We start from the raw sequence: 14,437 nt of genomic DNA, 5'->3' as shown, positions 1-14,437 counted from the left end.
GGAGTCTGGTGGGCTGCCGTTTATGGGGTCACACAGAGTCAGACATGACTGAATCGACTTAGCAGTAGCAGCAGCAGCAGCATGACCTTTTTGCTGCAGACCTTGGAAAATGACAACCAAAGAAAGAATCAAAACCTCTTAGGTGGCACAGTGGAGTCTCCAAGCCTCTCCAACCCCATTTGCTCTCTGAATAACAGAAATATGGGTGGTTTTAATGTTCTTCATTTGGCTTATCTGTATTTTCTAAATACTTGTCAATTACTTTTATAATAAGAGAAAGAACCAAGTTATTTTTTAAAGGCAAGTACAAGTTCTTTTAATGGGAGGATATGCTCCAGAGACAAAGGTCAGGTAAGAAATTCCTTAACTATTAAGAATTCACTTATTAATGTATGATTTTATAGTGCCTCACTGGTTATAAAATTTATAACTCAGCATTATAGGATTTAGTATTAAAAGGTAAGTTGTTATTTAAATCTAGCTGTTGCTTTTATAATTGTGTTTGAAAATAAAGAAGTAGAAGACAAATGATTAGCAAGATCACCTTAGAGAAAATAGAATTTCTGTTTCTTGTAATCTAGAGTGGTATTAGAAAAGTGTGTCAAATTGAAAAGCTGTTTCTTCATGCTCAAGCGTATTTGTAAGACTATTTTAAAGCAAGTCTGTGTTTAATGCTGTTTTTAAAACTTGACCATTACAGAATCAGAAATTCACTTTAATACACACACACAAACACACACTTAAAACTAGTTTCATGAAACAGTACAGCTACAGTATGCTCCTTCCAAGTTTATGGAAAGTTCTTTTCCTTTTCTCTCTTTAATTCTGGTTGGGACCCTCTCTGTTTTGATTTCAAGACTCACCAATCATCTATCTATCTATCTATAATGTTTTCTTCTTGACTTGAAGATGTCTCAAGTTACAAGGCATCTTCAAAACCTGAATCCTTCAGAGCTACTAGGTTTTGGAATGAGATGATCATCAGGAGGGGTCATCTATGGCTACTTCATGTTAAGAAAACCCAAGTTCAGTAATCTATTTCTTCTCTCTCTTAAGTTGTTATTACTTATCTTAAAGAAACCCTAAAAATTTGGCCTTATTTCCTTCTTTCTTAGGATCTAAACAGAGGCCAGAAATGCATCAAAAAGGAAGTTTCATCAGAAATCAGTCAGAAAGTACAAAGTAGGAATTGTGTGGACAGCAGTGGCTCAAGCCTTCAGAATGCAAAGTACACGCAGAGTTCAGGCTTGATATCAGGGGCGTGCCAGCTAAGTAACGGCAGCATAAGCCCAGAAAGGCCTGTTGGTGAAACTTCCTTTTCAGTGCCCCTTCACCCCACCAAGAGACCTGCGTCAAATCCACCACCTATCAGCAACCAGGCAACAAAAGGTAACGTCACATGTGTGTAGGTTAAGTTAAATAGACCTGTCTCTGCACTCATTGCTCACAGCCTGCTGGGTATGGACGCAGCATTGATAGCAGGTGCTCAGATGACTATGGGGACAGAGAAGAAGGTATCTCAGTCAACCCTGGGGAGCAGGAGGGGCTTCCCGGAGGGGGAGGTCGATCCTGGAAAGGCGGTAACGGGTTGGCCATGCTGAGGTGGGGGGGGCAGTGTAGACGGCACTGAAGGCGAGGGAGACAGCGTGACCCGTAGGATAGAGGGAAGAAACGGCATGGGGTGAGGTAGGAAGCAGTTGCGTTGCTGAAGCACAGTTTGAGGCAGGATGGGTAAGAGCTGGTGCCGAGGAGATAGGCAGGGCTCAGACCGGGGGAGGGTCTTGTAAGTCTTAGGAAGGAGGTTGGCCCTTATCTCGTGGGTGAGCTGGAACGGTTTTAAGCAGTGGACTTCCACGCATGTGACTTGACCCATTCAAGACGCCTGAAAGCCTTTGCCTGCCGTGTTGTTCTGCTTTAAGTCTTCCAGGTCCTGTCAGCTGTGATTTTCACTGTTACTTACGCTACTGTTGGTGTGCTGTGTTTTGTAGGTAAACGTCCAAAAAAAGGAATGGCAACAGCCAAGCAACGTCTTGGGAAGATCCTTAAACTGAACAGAAATGGCCACGCACGTTTCTTTGTGTGACGGAGCTGTGGCCGTGGCCACTATTCCCTTCGGAGACCGGTCTTGGGGTGCGGGAGCCTGGAGCTTCCACGCGCCCCACTGAAGCAGTTTGCATGTACAGTAGGGAACACTGCCTGAAGAACAAAATGAACCTGATGCTGCATTTTCACTGTGCCACACCCACTCAGCAATAACCATTTTGGACCTGGTGGGGAGAGGAAGAAGGAGGGTAGAACCTTAAAAAGAGACCTTGAACTGGAAAGGGTCTCTTGTCAGGGCTTGAATTTCATTTTGTTGTTGGTAGTGTTTTGATTTATTTTCAGTGATAGGGTAAAGAATTATCAGTAATTTATTTAACAGATTTTTTTTTAAAGTTAACAGCTTTTAAATTCTTTCTTTTTTAAAGCTATTTATTTGGAAGATTTCTGGAGAAATATCTCACTAATTTAGATTTAAGAATGTGAAGGTTTTTAAATTATTTTTGATAGTGTGTGTGTTACACGTGGGGAAGAGCCACGGTAACAGTAACTAGTCTGGACTCTTAAATTTGCTATTCAGGTTAAAGTCTTAAACAGGGATTTGATGCATTAATTATTTTAAATTAAGATGTATATGAAAATCATTTTATTTTATATATTTCATGTGTTTTTTATAAGCTATTAGCTTCGCTTTTGCTAACATCCAAGGTGCATACTGTTATCCAGGTCGATTACCTATGTCCCACCTTCCCTCTGCACTCCCCCTCATTTCGTGATGACACAAGACTCTTCTCTTTGCAGGGAAACACTTTCGTAGCCAGTGTGTAAGAACTACATTCAAGACGCCACATTTCTCATTTCGTTTGACATTGCAGTTTTCTTCTAAATAGAAAAATAGGCTTCTTGCATTTTCACTTTTGCTGATGATATCTGGGTCCCAAAGAGTACAGCTTTAATATCTTTTCCCTACTTGTGGGAAAAGTATTATAAGTTTGGTTAAATTGTCATGTTTGTAGTTTTCCAAATACATTTGTAACTCCAGAGGGCCTTCTTCATACTGCTGGTGTTGGAGGGCAGGGCCAGCACCTGCCACAGAGGTTATATTTTATGATGCTTTTATTCTGTATACCTAATCTGTTGGAAAATAGGAAATATGGTTTGACTTAGAATATTCAAATCTGCATAATAAGCCGTAATATAAGACTATACTATATTAAGTTGTATAGAAGCAAGCATGTTGGAGTAGATGAATTGGGTGTGTGTGTGTGTGTGTGTTTAGTTTTTTATTTCTTAACCTTCTAAAGCGTTATTTAAGATGTGGATTTGGAGTAAAATGGGTGCTTTCTGCAGTTTCTTCCATCTGTCCTAACTTAACCAGTGCATAGTGAGGTTAAGTATCCAGTTGAGCTTTAAGGAATCATTTATATCCTTTGTGCACAATTTTTACTAAATGCCAGTTTTCAGCTGCTTGCAATAGCTTATGTTTTCCTCTCCGCCTGTGACATAAAAACAAGTAATTTCTTGTTTCTTGGGGGGTGGGGTGGAGATATTTCCAGTTCTGACAATAGAGCATTTTATGAGTTCCTACAAAAAATACAGGCAAATTGGATAAAATTTATTTTTATGGAAAAGAAATATGGCCATATTATGGATTTGTCTTTTTTTTTTTCACTCAGCAAGGTAGCAGGACTTTCCCTTTTAAGTATCACTTGAAGAGCTAAGAAAAAAGAAGTCTATATCATTGTCTTTCATGGTTTCAAAGAGAAATATTTCTTACTCTATTTCCATTCCAATATTTCATGGAATATATATGATATATCTTATGAATTAACCTTTTTGGTTTAAATGACTGGACCACTGTCTGAGTCTTATCTGGGTTTCAGGAAGAATTTTTATGGAAGTACTAAATGTCTATAATAGGCTGACTTAAAACTCTGTCTATACTATGCCAAAACTAGGTAAGAAGTAGGTACAGTCAGTCATTTGGTTGGTCATCAGATCTCAAGATATCAAAAATGTGGGTTTGCGTGATTCTCCCACCTTCCCCACACAATATAGTACTGTGATGTTTTGGTTTTCTGTAGATAAACCATTTTAGTGTTATAGTACACATGTTTTGGTTTTAATTTAGAAATGAGAATTATCATTTCTTTTCCAGCTACATTATGCTCTGGGTTCTTTTGTTATCTTTACATTTTTCACAGCTCCAAGTATTTTTAATTACCTGACTTTTTTTTCCTTTAGCCATAAAAATGAAAATAATTTATTTTTACGAATTAAAATTGTGGCCAGTATCTGCCCTGTGTACTTAGGCCAATAAATACTAATTTTAAGTAGCCAGTATATGGAACTTCTAAGTGAAGGTACTGTGGATTCATTTTTGGCAGTGTTAGCCCATTAACTGGCTAAATTTTAAAACCTTTCAGTAAGATGAAATAACCACTAAAATAGAATACATGTAAACTTTTTGTGAATTGGTAAAAATTCAGCCACTGAATCCAATGACCTCCATAGTCAAAGCTCTTATAAAATCACTGACTGTGCTGCATCCCTGTATCTTGTGGAAATGACTGAACTTTGAAGTGACTGCTGCCAGCATCTGGACTCGACTGTAATAACCTTTCATCTTTCCCTCAGTCTCATTTATAAATAATACCACCCTACAGACACTGCAACTTAGGAAGACAGCAGTGGTGGCATTTAGTTGGTTATAAGCAAATACAAATAATGACCAACAATTGTCATTTAACATATGCAATTTTAATTGTAGTAGCAGGTAATCATTTTCCTTTATTGATTCAAATAAGTGACTTCTGTTATCCTGGGATCCACTGTACTTTAATTCATAATATCACATACTGCTAAGCTCTCCAGTATTGATTAATGATGTATACTCTACAAAGCTGGCAGTTCATGATAGTCCAATATCCTAGAAATACTTCGAACTTAATAAGCATCAGTTGATTTTTAAAGCATACAGAATTGAAAATTCTGACCAAAACCATCTTATAAACTCAGAAAACAAGCTCATCTGTATCACTACTTAAAGATTCAGCACTGAATACTGCTCTGTTTTTTAATCCAATTATTGCCTTTTTAATGAACTCTACTGTATTTATTCACATGAGATCAGATATTTATCATGCATCTGCTGTGTGCCCAGCACTACTTAGTACTGTGGGAGTGGGGGGATATAAAGTTGGAGTTGTGGTTTCTGCTCTTGAAGGTATTCTCTAGGAAATAGGCAGTATTATTTTCACTTCTAGGCAAACTTAAACAAAAGAGGGCCCATTCATAGAAAAAACAAGACATAACTTTATTAGTTTCAGTGGAAATACACTCTATAACTATAGAAGTAAAAAGACAATTATTTTCAAAATTTTAAAGGCCTTTCAAAATTTAATAATTTAATTTTCATAATCACAGGAGCATGTTATAGCATGAAAGGAGCAGAAGACCTGGGTGTTTGTCCAAGTTCTGCCCTTTATATTTCAGTTGTGTGACCTTGACTAAGTCACTTATTCAAAAAGTCTTAGTTTTCTCATTTGTAAATTTGGATCAAAACTCAGTTAAGAAAAACATAGAAAAGTGTTAATCTAATTACACTTCATACTTGCAGAGAATTTATGATAAGTTACAACTGACAACGAATGCACATTTATGTGCATTTTTAAATGAAAACTGCTGTTGCTCATAAAATTTGCTTCATATCAAATATGTGCCCAGAGCATGCTACCTAAAAAAAAACTGAAGAGTCTCTAACAAGGTGCTGAATTAAACTCAGAATCAGTGTGTGAGGTGAAAGAAAAAGGAATGAGATAGTTTGTGGAGAAGAGTGAGAATGTTTATCCCCAAGTAATCATTAAGATGATTAGATGATCTAAAGTAATTAAAGTTTTGAGTTTTTCTCAAAGATTACTGCTTCACAGATTCTGCATACTCTTCAAGGCACTAGAATAGGGTAAAATAAATTATGGAATTAGGATGGTTTAGCAACTACTCACGGTAGTAGGGCAGGAAAATGAAGAATAATGGGGGATCAGCTCTGAGCAAAGACAGCTCTGAGTTGGCCAACAGTGGCTCATTGGGTAGAGAGAAACCCCTGTAGTGTAGGAAGGGAGTCTTGGCTGGAAGCTTCAGAAGAAAAGATTCTGCTTTTTGCAAGAAGTGCTCTCTAGTGATGTCAACTCCTCAAAGAGTTGATGAATAACTGTATGGCCCGGTATACTACTGCTATAGTAGCTATTGCAGTGTATAAGTGTTTTATGATTTCATACTAAGAGACAAGGGCTTCATTATAAATTTGAAATTTTTTCAAAAATTCATTTTTCTCATTAGTTATTAAGCTAATTGCCTCCTCCAAAAAGAGAAGTTAAAGGTCATCAGTCATTTTCAGATGCCCCAGATTTTCATTTAAAGCAGTTTTGAGAAGGTTGAACATTTGATCTTTAGCTTGAGAAAAGAGACAAATGAAACCCAGAGAGGGCAGTGACCAGCTGGGGGCTCAGCGGATACTAGACCTCTGGTACTTTGCTCCCTACGGCAGCCCCTCTTCTGTGACATTGCAGCCTCAGCTCGTCTGTGGTGGGTGATGTTGATATGCTTGCTAGAAGCCGGGGGAAAGACAGAGGAAGTGACATACTCACTACATTGCTGTTGAACGTAATGTAATTTTAATGCTGTAGCCTTACTAAGCAACCTTCCCTTATTTTTTTATTTTTCAGTAAACGTCATGCCATAAGTCAAATATTTGATACCCCTTACCTAAAAATTTAAGTTAAGGACATTAAGAAGCAAATGCCTATTTCCAAAGCAATTAGCTTATCAGACTGTGGTTTTATTCTGTTATGGTATTTCTTTTCTTCTTCAGTGGGTAGAGGAAACTTAATACTCATTTACCTGCATTCTACTCCTTAGAGTCTCCCTGTCACCCTTCCTGTCCTTTTCTAGTGTCCTGAAGTTTTGTCTTAACAAGTGTAATATTGAATTTTCTTTTTGTTAAAGCCTTTTTGAAACTGTGTTCAGTGATTCTTCCAACAAGTTTTTTCTGCTCTGCACTATTTCACTAATAAACCTTGGCTACCACGTAGCCCAAGACCTCCAAGTAGTTTACCTATGCAAGACCTGTGACGTTCTGAATTCACTTTTATTTCAGAAGACAACCTTAAATGAAACTTAATCATAAAGACAAACCTTGCCTCCACCCAGTTTTATTTTGGCCATTTCGTTTTCAAAGTGTCAGCTGTTTTCCCCCAAGATTTTTCACCAAAACAATGATCATAAGTGCTAGAATATATAATATTTTGCAGGAAAAAAAAAACCAGAAATACTCATATTCTTTGGTGGATTTTGGTGGGTAACCATTACCAGCAGCAGGTGTAATATATAATAAGGAGTTGATTCCTTGCCTAGAATCATTTCTTCCCTCTAAGATTCATAGGATTCACCTTTTATTTTTGCAAAGCATACATATAACTTCCACATTATAGTCAGGGACCTGAGGTGTAACTTGCTAAGTGAACCCCAAGGTTATTTTATCTTGCAAAAGAAACCTAAACCAAACTAAGGGCCTTACATTTATGGTTAGACTGAATCAAAAGCTATAACCTCAGTTTTTCCAAAAACAGCTTCTGACTGCAAAGCAAGTCATGCAGTTGTTAGGTATGAAATAGCACTGATCAGGAAATGCACATGCATCTTGGCAGACCGCGTTTCCTTCCGAAAAGACTTTTCTACTTTTAATATAAATTAAGCCATAACAGTTTCATGCTGTGGAAAGAGGGTGAAAAGGTTCATTTTAAGAGATTATATAATATGAATTTTCACATTTGCTGTGAAATGTCTAACTTCGCCAGTGCTTCAGCAGGTTTGTTTGATTTGGGGGGGCAAGGGGGAGGGTAGAGGGTGGTGACAGGGAGGGGTAGTCTGGTTTTAGGGGGTTGAAATCTGTGAAATTTGAAAAGGGACAGTTGTTGGCTCTGGTATTTACTAGTTTTGTAGTGTTTTGCTAGCCTGACTGACTTTCCTGACCTGATTTTCATGCCCATGGTCCCAGGTGACTGGTAGCCTTTCTTGTTCGGGGTGTCTGCAGAGTAGTGTCTTGTTGTGTGGGTAGGCAGTCAGCGTGTGAGCACATGTGTGTCCTTTGAATACAGAAGCACACTGTGACGGTGGAGTGGGGTGTGGCTGGGAAGTGGGATGCTGAAGCTTTAAGAGCATTTTTTTTTTTCGGATTCATAACAGTATTTCCCATCTTTTGCCTGCAGGCAGGGAAAGTGTACAGTATTTATTTTGTTTCTGTTTTAAATTTGTAAGTTTTTAAGTAGTTTACATTGATTATTATAGAGAAGGACAAGTGACTTGTTTAAAGTTGTATTTGGTATTCCTACTTTTCAATTTCTGTATTTTAAAATATTGAAATTAAAATTGTATTACTTCTGTTTTGATTTTTTTTTTTTTTTTAGTACTCGGTGTATTTTTTGCTCCTTTTGTTTGAAAGTATAAATGTTGAAAGTTGTATAAAATGTGTCTTTGAAAGAAAAAAATCTGAATTCTATATCCAATTCTGACTTTCTGTTCCCTTTTTCTGCTTATTGAATCTTGAGAGAATTATTTGAGAATGTGAAAAGCTATGTCAAACTTAGGCTCCTTCGAGTTCTGAAGGTTTCAGTGTGAAAAGTTTGAATGTCTTATTACCTTATTAGATGTGTTGTTAAGGAAGCAGTTGTTGAAACAGGAACACAGAGGGGTGACTGATTGAGCTGTGGTCATGAGTGGGGGTGCTTCCTCATGGTCCCTTAAGAGCACACACACACCCCTCTTAGAGCACCCGCAGTATCACACACACCCTTTAGAGCACCCACAGTATCTCTCTCACACATACACCCCTTAGAACACACCCCCCCCCCACACACCCACCCCTTCGAACACACACACACACCCCCTTAGAGCACCCGCAGTATCCTGGTGCGCGCACACACACACACACACCCCCTTAGAGCACCCGCAGTATCCTGGTGCGCGCATACACACACACACCCCTTTAGAGCACCTGCAGTATCTCTCATACACACACACACACACACACCCCTTTAGAGCACCCGCAGTATCTTTCATACACACACACACACACACACCCCTTTAGAGCACCTGCAGTATCTCATAGACACACATACACACACACACACACACACACACCCCTTTAGAGCACCCACAGTATCTCTCTCACACATACACCCCTTAGAACACACCCCCCCACACACACCCACCCCTTCGAACACACACACACACCCCCTTAGAGCACCCGCAGTATCCTGGTGCGCGCGCGCACACACACACACACACACACACACACCTTTAGAGCACCCGCAGTATCCTGGTGCGCGCACACACACACACCCCCCCTTAGAGCACCCGCAGTATCCTGGTGCGCGCATACACACACACACCCCTTTAGAGCACCCGCAGTATCTCTCATACACACACACACACACACACACCTTTAGAGCACCTGCAGTATTTCATAGACACACATACACACACACACACACACCCCTTTAGAGCACCCACAGTATCTTTCATACACACACATACACACCCCCTTAGAGCACCTGCAGTGTCCTGGTGCCCGCGCGCACACAAACACACACCCCTTTAGAGCACCCGCAGTATCTTTCGTACACACACACACACACACTTTTAGAGCACCCGCAGTATCTCTCATACACACATGCACTCACACACACTTTTAGAGCACCCGCAGTATCTTTCATACACACACACACACACACACACACACTTTTAGAGCACCCGCAGTATCTCTCATACACACACACAGACACTTTTAGAGCACCCGCAGTATCTCTCATACACATCCCCCCTTAGAGCACCCGCAGTATCTCTCAAACACGCGCGCGCACACACACACACACCCTTAGAGCACCCGCAGTATCTCTCATACACACACACACACACACCCCTTTGCTATATTCCAGCACACACACACGCCCCCTTAGAGCAATCGCAGTATCACACACACACACACACACACACACACACACACACAAACACACACCCTTAGAGCACCGCAGTATCTCACACACACGCACACACATCCTTAGAGCACCCGCAGTATCCCGGCACACACATCACACACACCCCTTTGCCGTATTCCAGCACACACACACACCCTTAGAGCACCTGCAGTATCTCTCATACACACACACACACACACACACACACACACACACACCCTTAGAGCCCCGCAGTATCTCTCATACACACACACACACACACACACACACAAACACACACCCTTAGAGCCCCGCAGTATCTCTCATACACACACACACACACACACACCTTTAGAGCACCGGCAGTATCCTGGCTCACACATCAAACACACACACACACCCCTTTGCCGTATTCCAGCACACACACACACACCCTTAGAGCACCCGCAGTATCACAAACACCCCTCCACAGTATCCTGGCACACACACATCACACACACACACACACACACACACACACACACACACCCCTTTGCCGTATTCCAGCACACACACACACACCCTTAGAGCACCCGCAGTATCTCACACACACGCACACACACCCTTAGAGTACCCGCAGTATCCCGGCACACACACATCACACACACCCCCCCCCACACACACACACACCCCCACCCACCCCTTTGCTGTATTCCAGCACACACACACACATCCTTAGAGCACCTGCAGTATCTCTCATACACACACTCACACACACACACACACACACACACCCCCTTAGAGCACCCGCAGTATCACACACACACACACACACCCCTCCACAGTATCCCGGCGCGCGCGCACACACACACACACCCCCCCCTTAGAGCACCTGCAGTAACCCGGACACTGCTCTACTTACAGGGTGAACAAACAGCAGACCTGTTCTCTTTTTCCAGAAGCTTCTGTGACTGTGAAAGGACACGGCACCTGGGGCCTGGCTGCCTCGTGAAGGTGGGAGTGGAGTAGCTTTACTGAGGAGAATGCGGTCCCTCTAGACAAGGTGCTCTGAGGACCCTGAGCGCCAGGCCTGGCCGGATCTGAGGGCGCCGGGAGAGAAGATCACAGAGGCAGGGCCCGTGCAGGCAGCGCTTCAGGGCGCAGGGCACAAGAGGGGCCTAGGAGCAGGGCGGGAAGTGGGCGGAGAGACCACCTTGGAGGAGGACCCTGGAAACCAAAGCAACAGACGGGCAGAGGCTTCTGCTGTGCCCCTGCCCAAGAGGAGAGGTCCCCAGGGCGCACACCCCAGCAGCCTTACCAGAGTGTTACCCAAGCCGCCTTTACACCACCTCTTTCTACTGACTGGCCTGCTTTCCTCCCACTGACGGAAACCTAGACCGGAGGAAAGCTGTTTCAACAAAAATCTACATGCTCTCTATAAGCCTGTGAGGTGTTTACTCTTTTCCAGTTTATCTGTTGGGACTGATGATCAAGACCTGCACTCATTAGACTTTGAGCCTGATTTTTTTGTTTCTACCAAGCAGTGAGACTGTGAGATACACAGGAGCGCAGGATATGGGTGTTGGAGAGTGGGAGGAACAAGTGCCCCACGGCAGTCAGGGTTTTGAACAGAAGCCCTCATTATCTTTGTTTCATTAAGTACTCACTGTAGGCAAGGCATATTTTAACTTCTTCCTCACAATCACCCAAAGAGCGAGGTGCTGTCCTCCCCACCCTACTGATGGAACTGAGGCCAAAGGGTAAATAACACACCGCCAATGAGTAGAACTGAGATAGGAACCAAAGCCCAAATCTAAAAGCCGTCTTAGTTCTCTTGATTAAATTATTATATACGTTGAATTATTGAAAAGGAGTAGATGGTCTTTAGGAATGTTTCTGTCCTAAAATTTTCTTTGTAGGCACTTATTTGGGATCAAAAGGAGTAGATGGTCTTTAGGAATGGCTCTGTTCTAAAATTTTCTTTGTAGGCACCCATTTGGGATCCAAAACATATTTTTTTAACAGAAGTTTCCTGTCACTCAACTGAAGTTTTGAGTCTGTACTTTCCCAGGGGCTGGGTACACATGAAAAGACTGAGGTTTCTCTTCTAGGAACCCACCTCCTGGCTGTAAACAAGGGGCACGTGACGCAGGAAGCGAGCTTGAATCCCCACAGTCGCAGCCCCCAGGGTCTGTGTAAAGGCCGTGCCTGTGCATCCTCCACCAGCTTGGCCCGCGCCCCATGCGGGATGCGCTGCCCTCACGACTGCAGCCCTTCCCTGTGGTCTCTCCGCCATCTTGTTCAGCGCCTGGGCTGCTGGCTCCATGAGGGGATTGGCCCAGATGAGGAAGGAAAAAGACTGTCCGTTCTGCCTGCGCCTGCTGATACAGAGGCTCTGATTTCCAGAGCCTGGCTCCCCTCCAACTCCCATCCCAATCACCATCCACACATCATCATTCTTAAGTTCCCCGGGCTCTCCTTCCTTGCTGGACTCTTGCTACCGTTGGGCCCAGAAACACTCTTTATGCTTTATTAAAAAGCCAATTCTGAAATTTTGTAGATTCATATTCCTTCTATGCCGGAGTTGGACACAGAGGAAAAAATGAAGGGCTTAAAAACAGAATGTAATACATGTGGCAGGTATAACTTGCAACAAAAGGCTCACAGTAATATTAAGATAGTATTTTGACGTTCCCTTAAGCATTTATTCTAGAAGCTGTCCTACCTAGGGAACTTGATTTCAGGTTCTGGAGTAACACCCGTGGGTGGCAGATGACCTCTGGGGAATGGGAATAGGACAGAGGGGTCACTGAAACAGAATCTGCACACACTCTGATTTTATGATTTGGGTTTTGATTTATGATTTATATTTTTTTCCTAATTCAAATAACGTCAGTTTTGTAATTAAAAAAGACAAATCAAGGGTTAGGGATTAGCCGCCCCAAGATGCTAATTATACCATGTACCTATTCACACCCATCAGAAACAGGCCCTTCTGAAACCATTAGGTGTCATTTCAGGGGCTCCAAAGGGCTCTGGTATACCATAGTCCTTAGTGTTAGTGCAGAAAAGAATTCAACCAGAGGCAGTGATAAGTGATTCATCAGAACAGGACGCTTGTGAAGCTTACAAATGGGTGGGCAAGAAATGTTAGGCCACAAGAACTTGTTGGGCTACAGTTTTATAATCAGAGGAAAAGTGGGGAGGGGGAGAATAACTTTGTTTTTCTTGAGCAGACTTCATGCTTCCATCGTCAGTTCCTTCAGGTTAAGCAGGGGAGTTTTCTTGTCTCTACAAGGCCAAGCTAGGTCCACAAATTGTTTTTTATGTTATGTAGAAAGCATATCCTAGGGATTATTAACTTACTGAGCTCACTGGGCAGTATGTAGGTCTCATGCCGCCCTTGTTTTATTGTTTTGGGGCATGTCTCATGCTTCTGCTGCATTGTTGCTAACAAGCTTTTTAGCATTTTGTTGCTAAGCAAACCTGCTTTTTTGAGTAAAAGTTAACTTACAGGGGTTTCCCATATTTTTTCTACTTACAATCCCCCAGTGGGAATAACTATTTAATCACCTACTTTGTCCCTTTACTCTGGCCCTATCACTTCTGCTCCCTGGGGTGCAGCCTAGCAGGGCTGGGCTGGGTCAGGATGCTGAGTGGGACACAGAGCCAGTCACCAGGGGGAAAACACCCCCTCCACCCCTGTTCTCAGCCACGTCTGTGCTTCATTTTTCACTCTGCGGAGTCCCTTGTTTTGTCTGAACTACCAGCCTGAGTTTAGGGCTGGGACTACATGTGTTTTCTATCATCAGCACCTCCCCAGAGTTTCTGTTCAGTTCAGTCGCTCAGTTGTGTCCTACTCTTTGCAACCCCATGGATTGCTGCACGCCAGGCCACCCTGTCCATCACCAACTCCTGGAGTTTACTCAAACTCATGTCCATTGAGTAGGTGATGCCATCCCACCATCTCATCCTCTGTCGTCCCCTTCTCCCGCCTTCAATCTTTCCCAGCATCAGGGTCTTTTCAGATGAGTCAGCTCTTCGTATCCCCAGAGTTTAGCATACTAAAAATACATTGGATAAACAGGTGAACAAATATGGATAGTCCTCATTTTCATCATTCCCTCCCCCAATCTCTCCCTCCCTTAGAACCTAAAACTGAAAATTTTACAGTAATGCTTTGCAAACTTTAGTGTATATGTGACTTGATTTGAAATATAGATTGTTCTAATGGTTACTGTGTAAAACTAAACAGATTAGATTATGAGAGGATTTTTTTTTTTTTTTCTATCAAAAGGAAAGGAAAAGGTGCTTCCTGAATGTGTTATTGGATTCCACAGAGCAGTTTTTTTCAGAGTTTTGAGGCAGGGCCCTTCATGGGTGCTGCTCCTTCTGCTTTAAATTCG

General features: G+C 42.2%; 1 protein-coding gene across 1 annotated transcript in view; it reads left to right on the top strand.

Moving 5' to 3' along the window:
- Positions 1 to 2,696, top strand: part of KDM7A (lysine demethylase 7A) — a 71,454-nt gene extending 68,758 nt beyond the window's left edge. The window contains exons 19-20 of the mRNA XM_065939194.1: positions 1,116 to 1,389; positions 1,989 to 2,696. Coding sequence (XP_065795266.1) covers positions 1,116 to 1,389; positions 1,989 to 2,083 — 369 coding nt within the window. The 3' untranslated portion in view covers positions 2,084 to 2,696. The remainder of the gene's footprint in view (positions 1 to 1,115; positions 1,390 to 1,988) is intronic.
- The last annotated feature ends 11,741 nt before the right edge of the window (positions 2,697 to 14,437 follow it).

The sequence above is a fragment of the Muntiacus reevesi genome, chromosome 6, assembly GCF_963930625.1.
Source record: "Muntiacus reevesi chromosome 6, mMunRee1.1, whole genome shotgun sequence".
NCBI classification, from domain to species: domain Eukaryota; kingdom Metazoa; phylum Chordata; class Mammalia; order Artiodactyla; family Cervidae; genus Muntiacus; species Muntiacus reevesi.
This window is presented reverse-complemented; position numbering and strand designations above follow the sequence as displayed.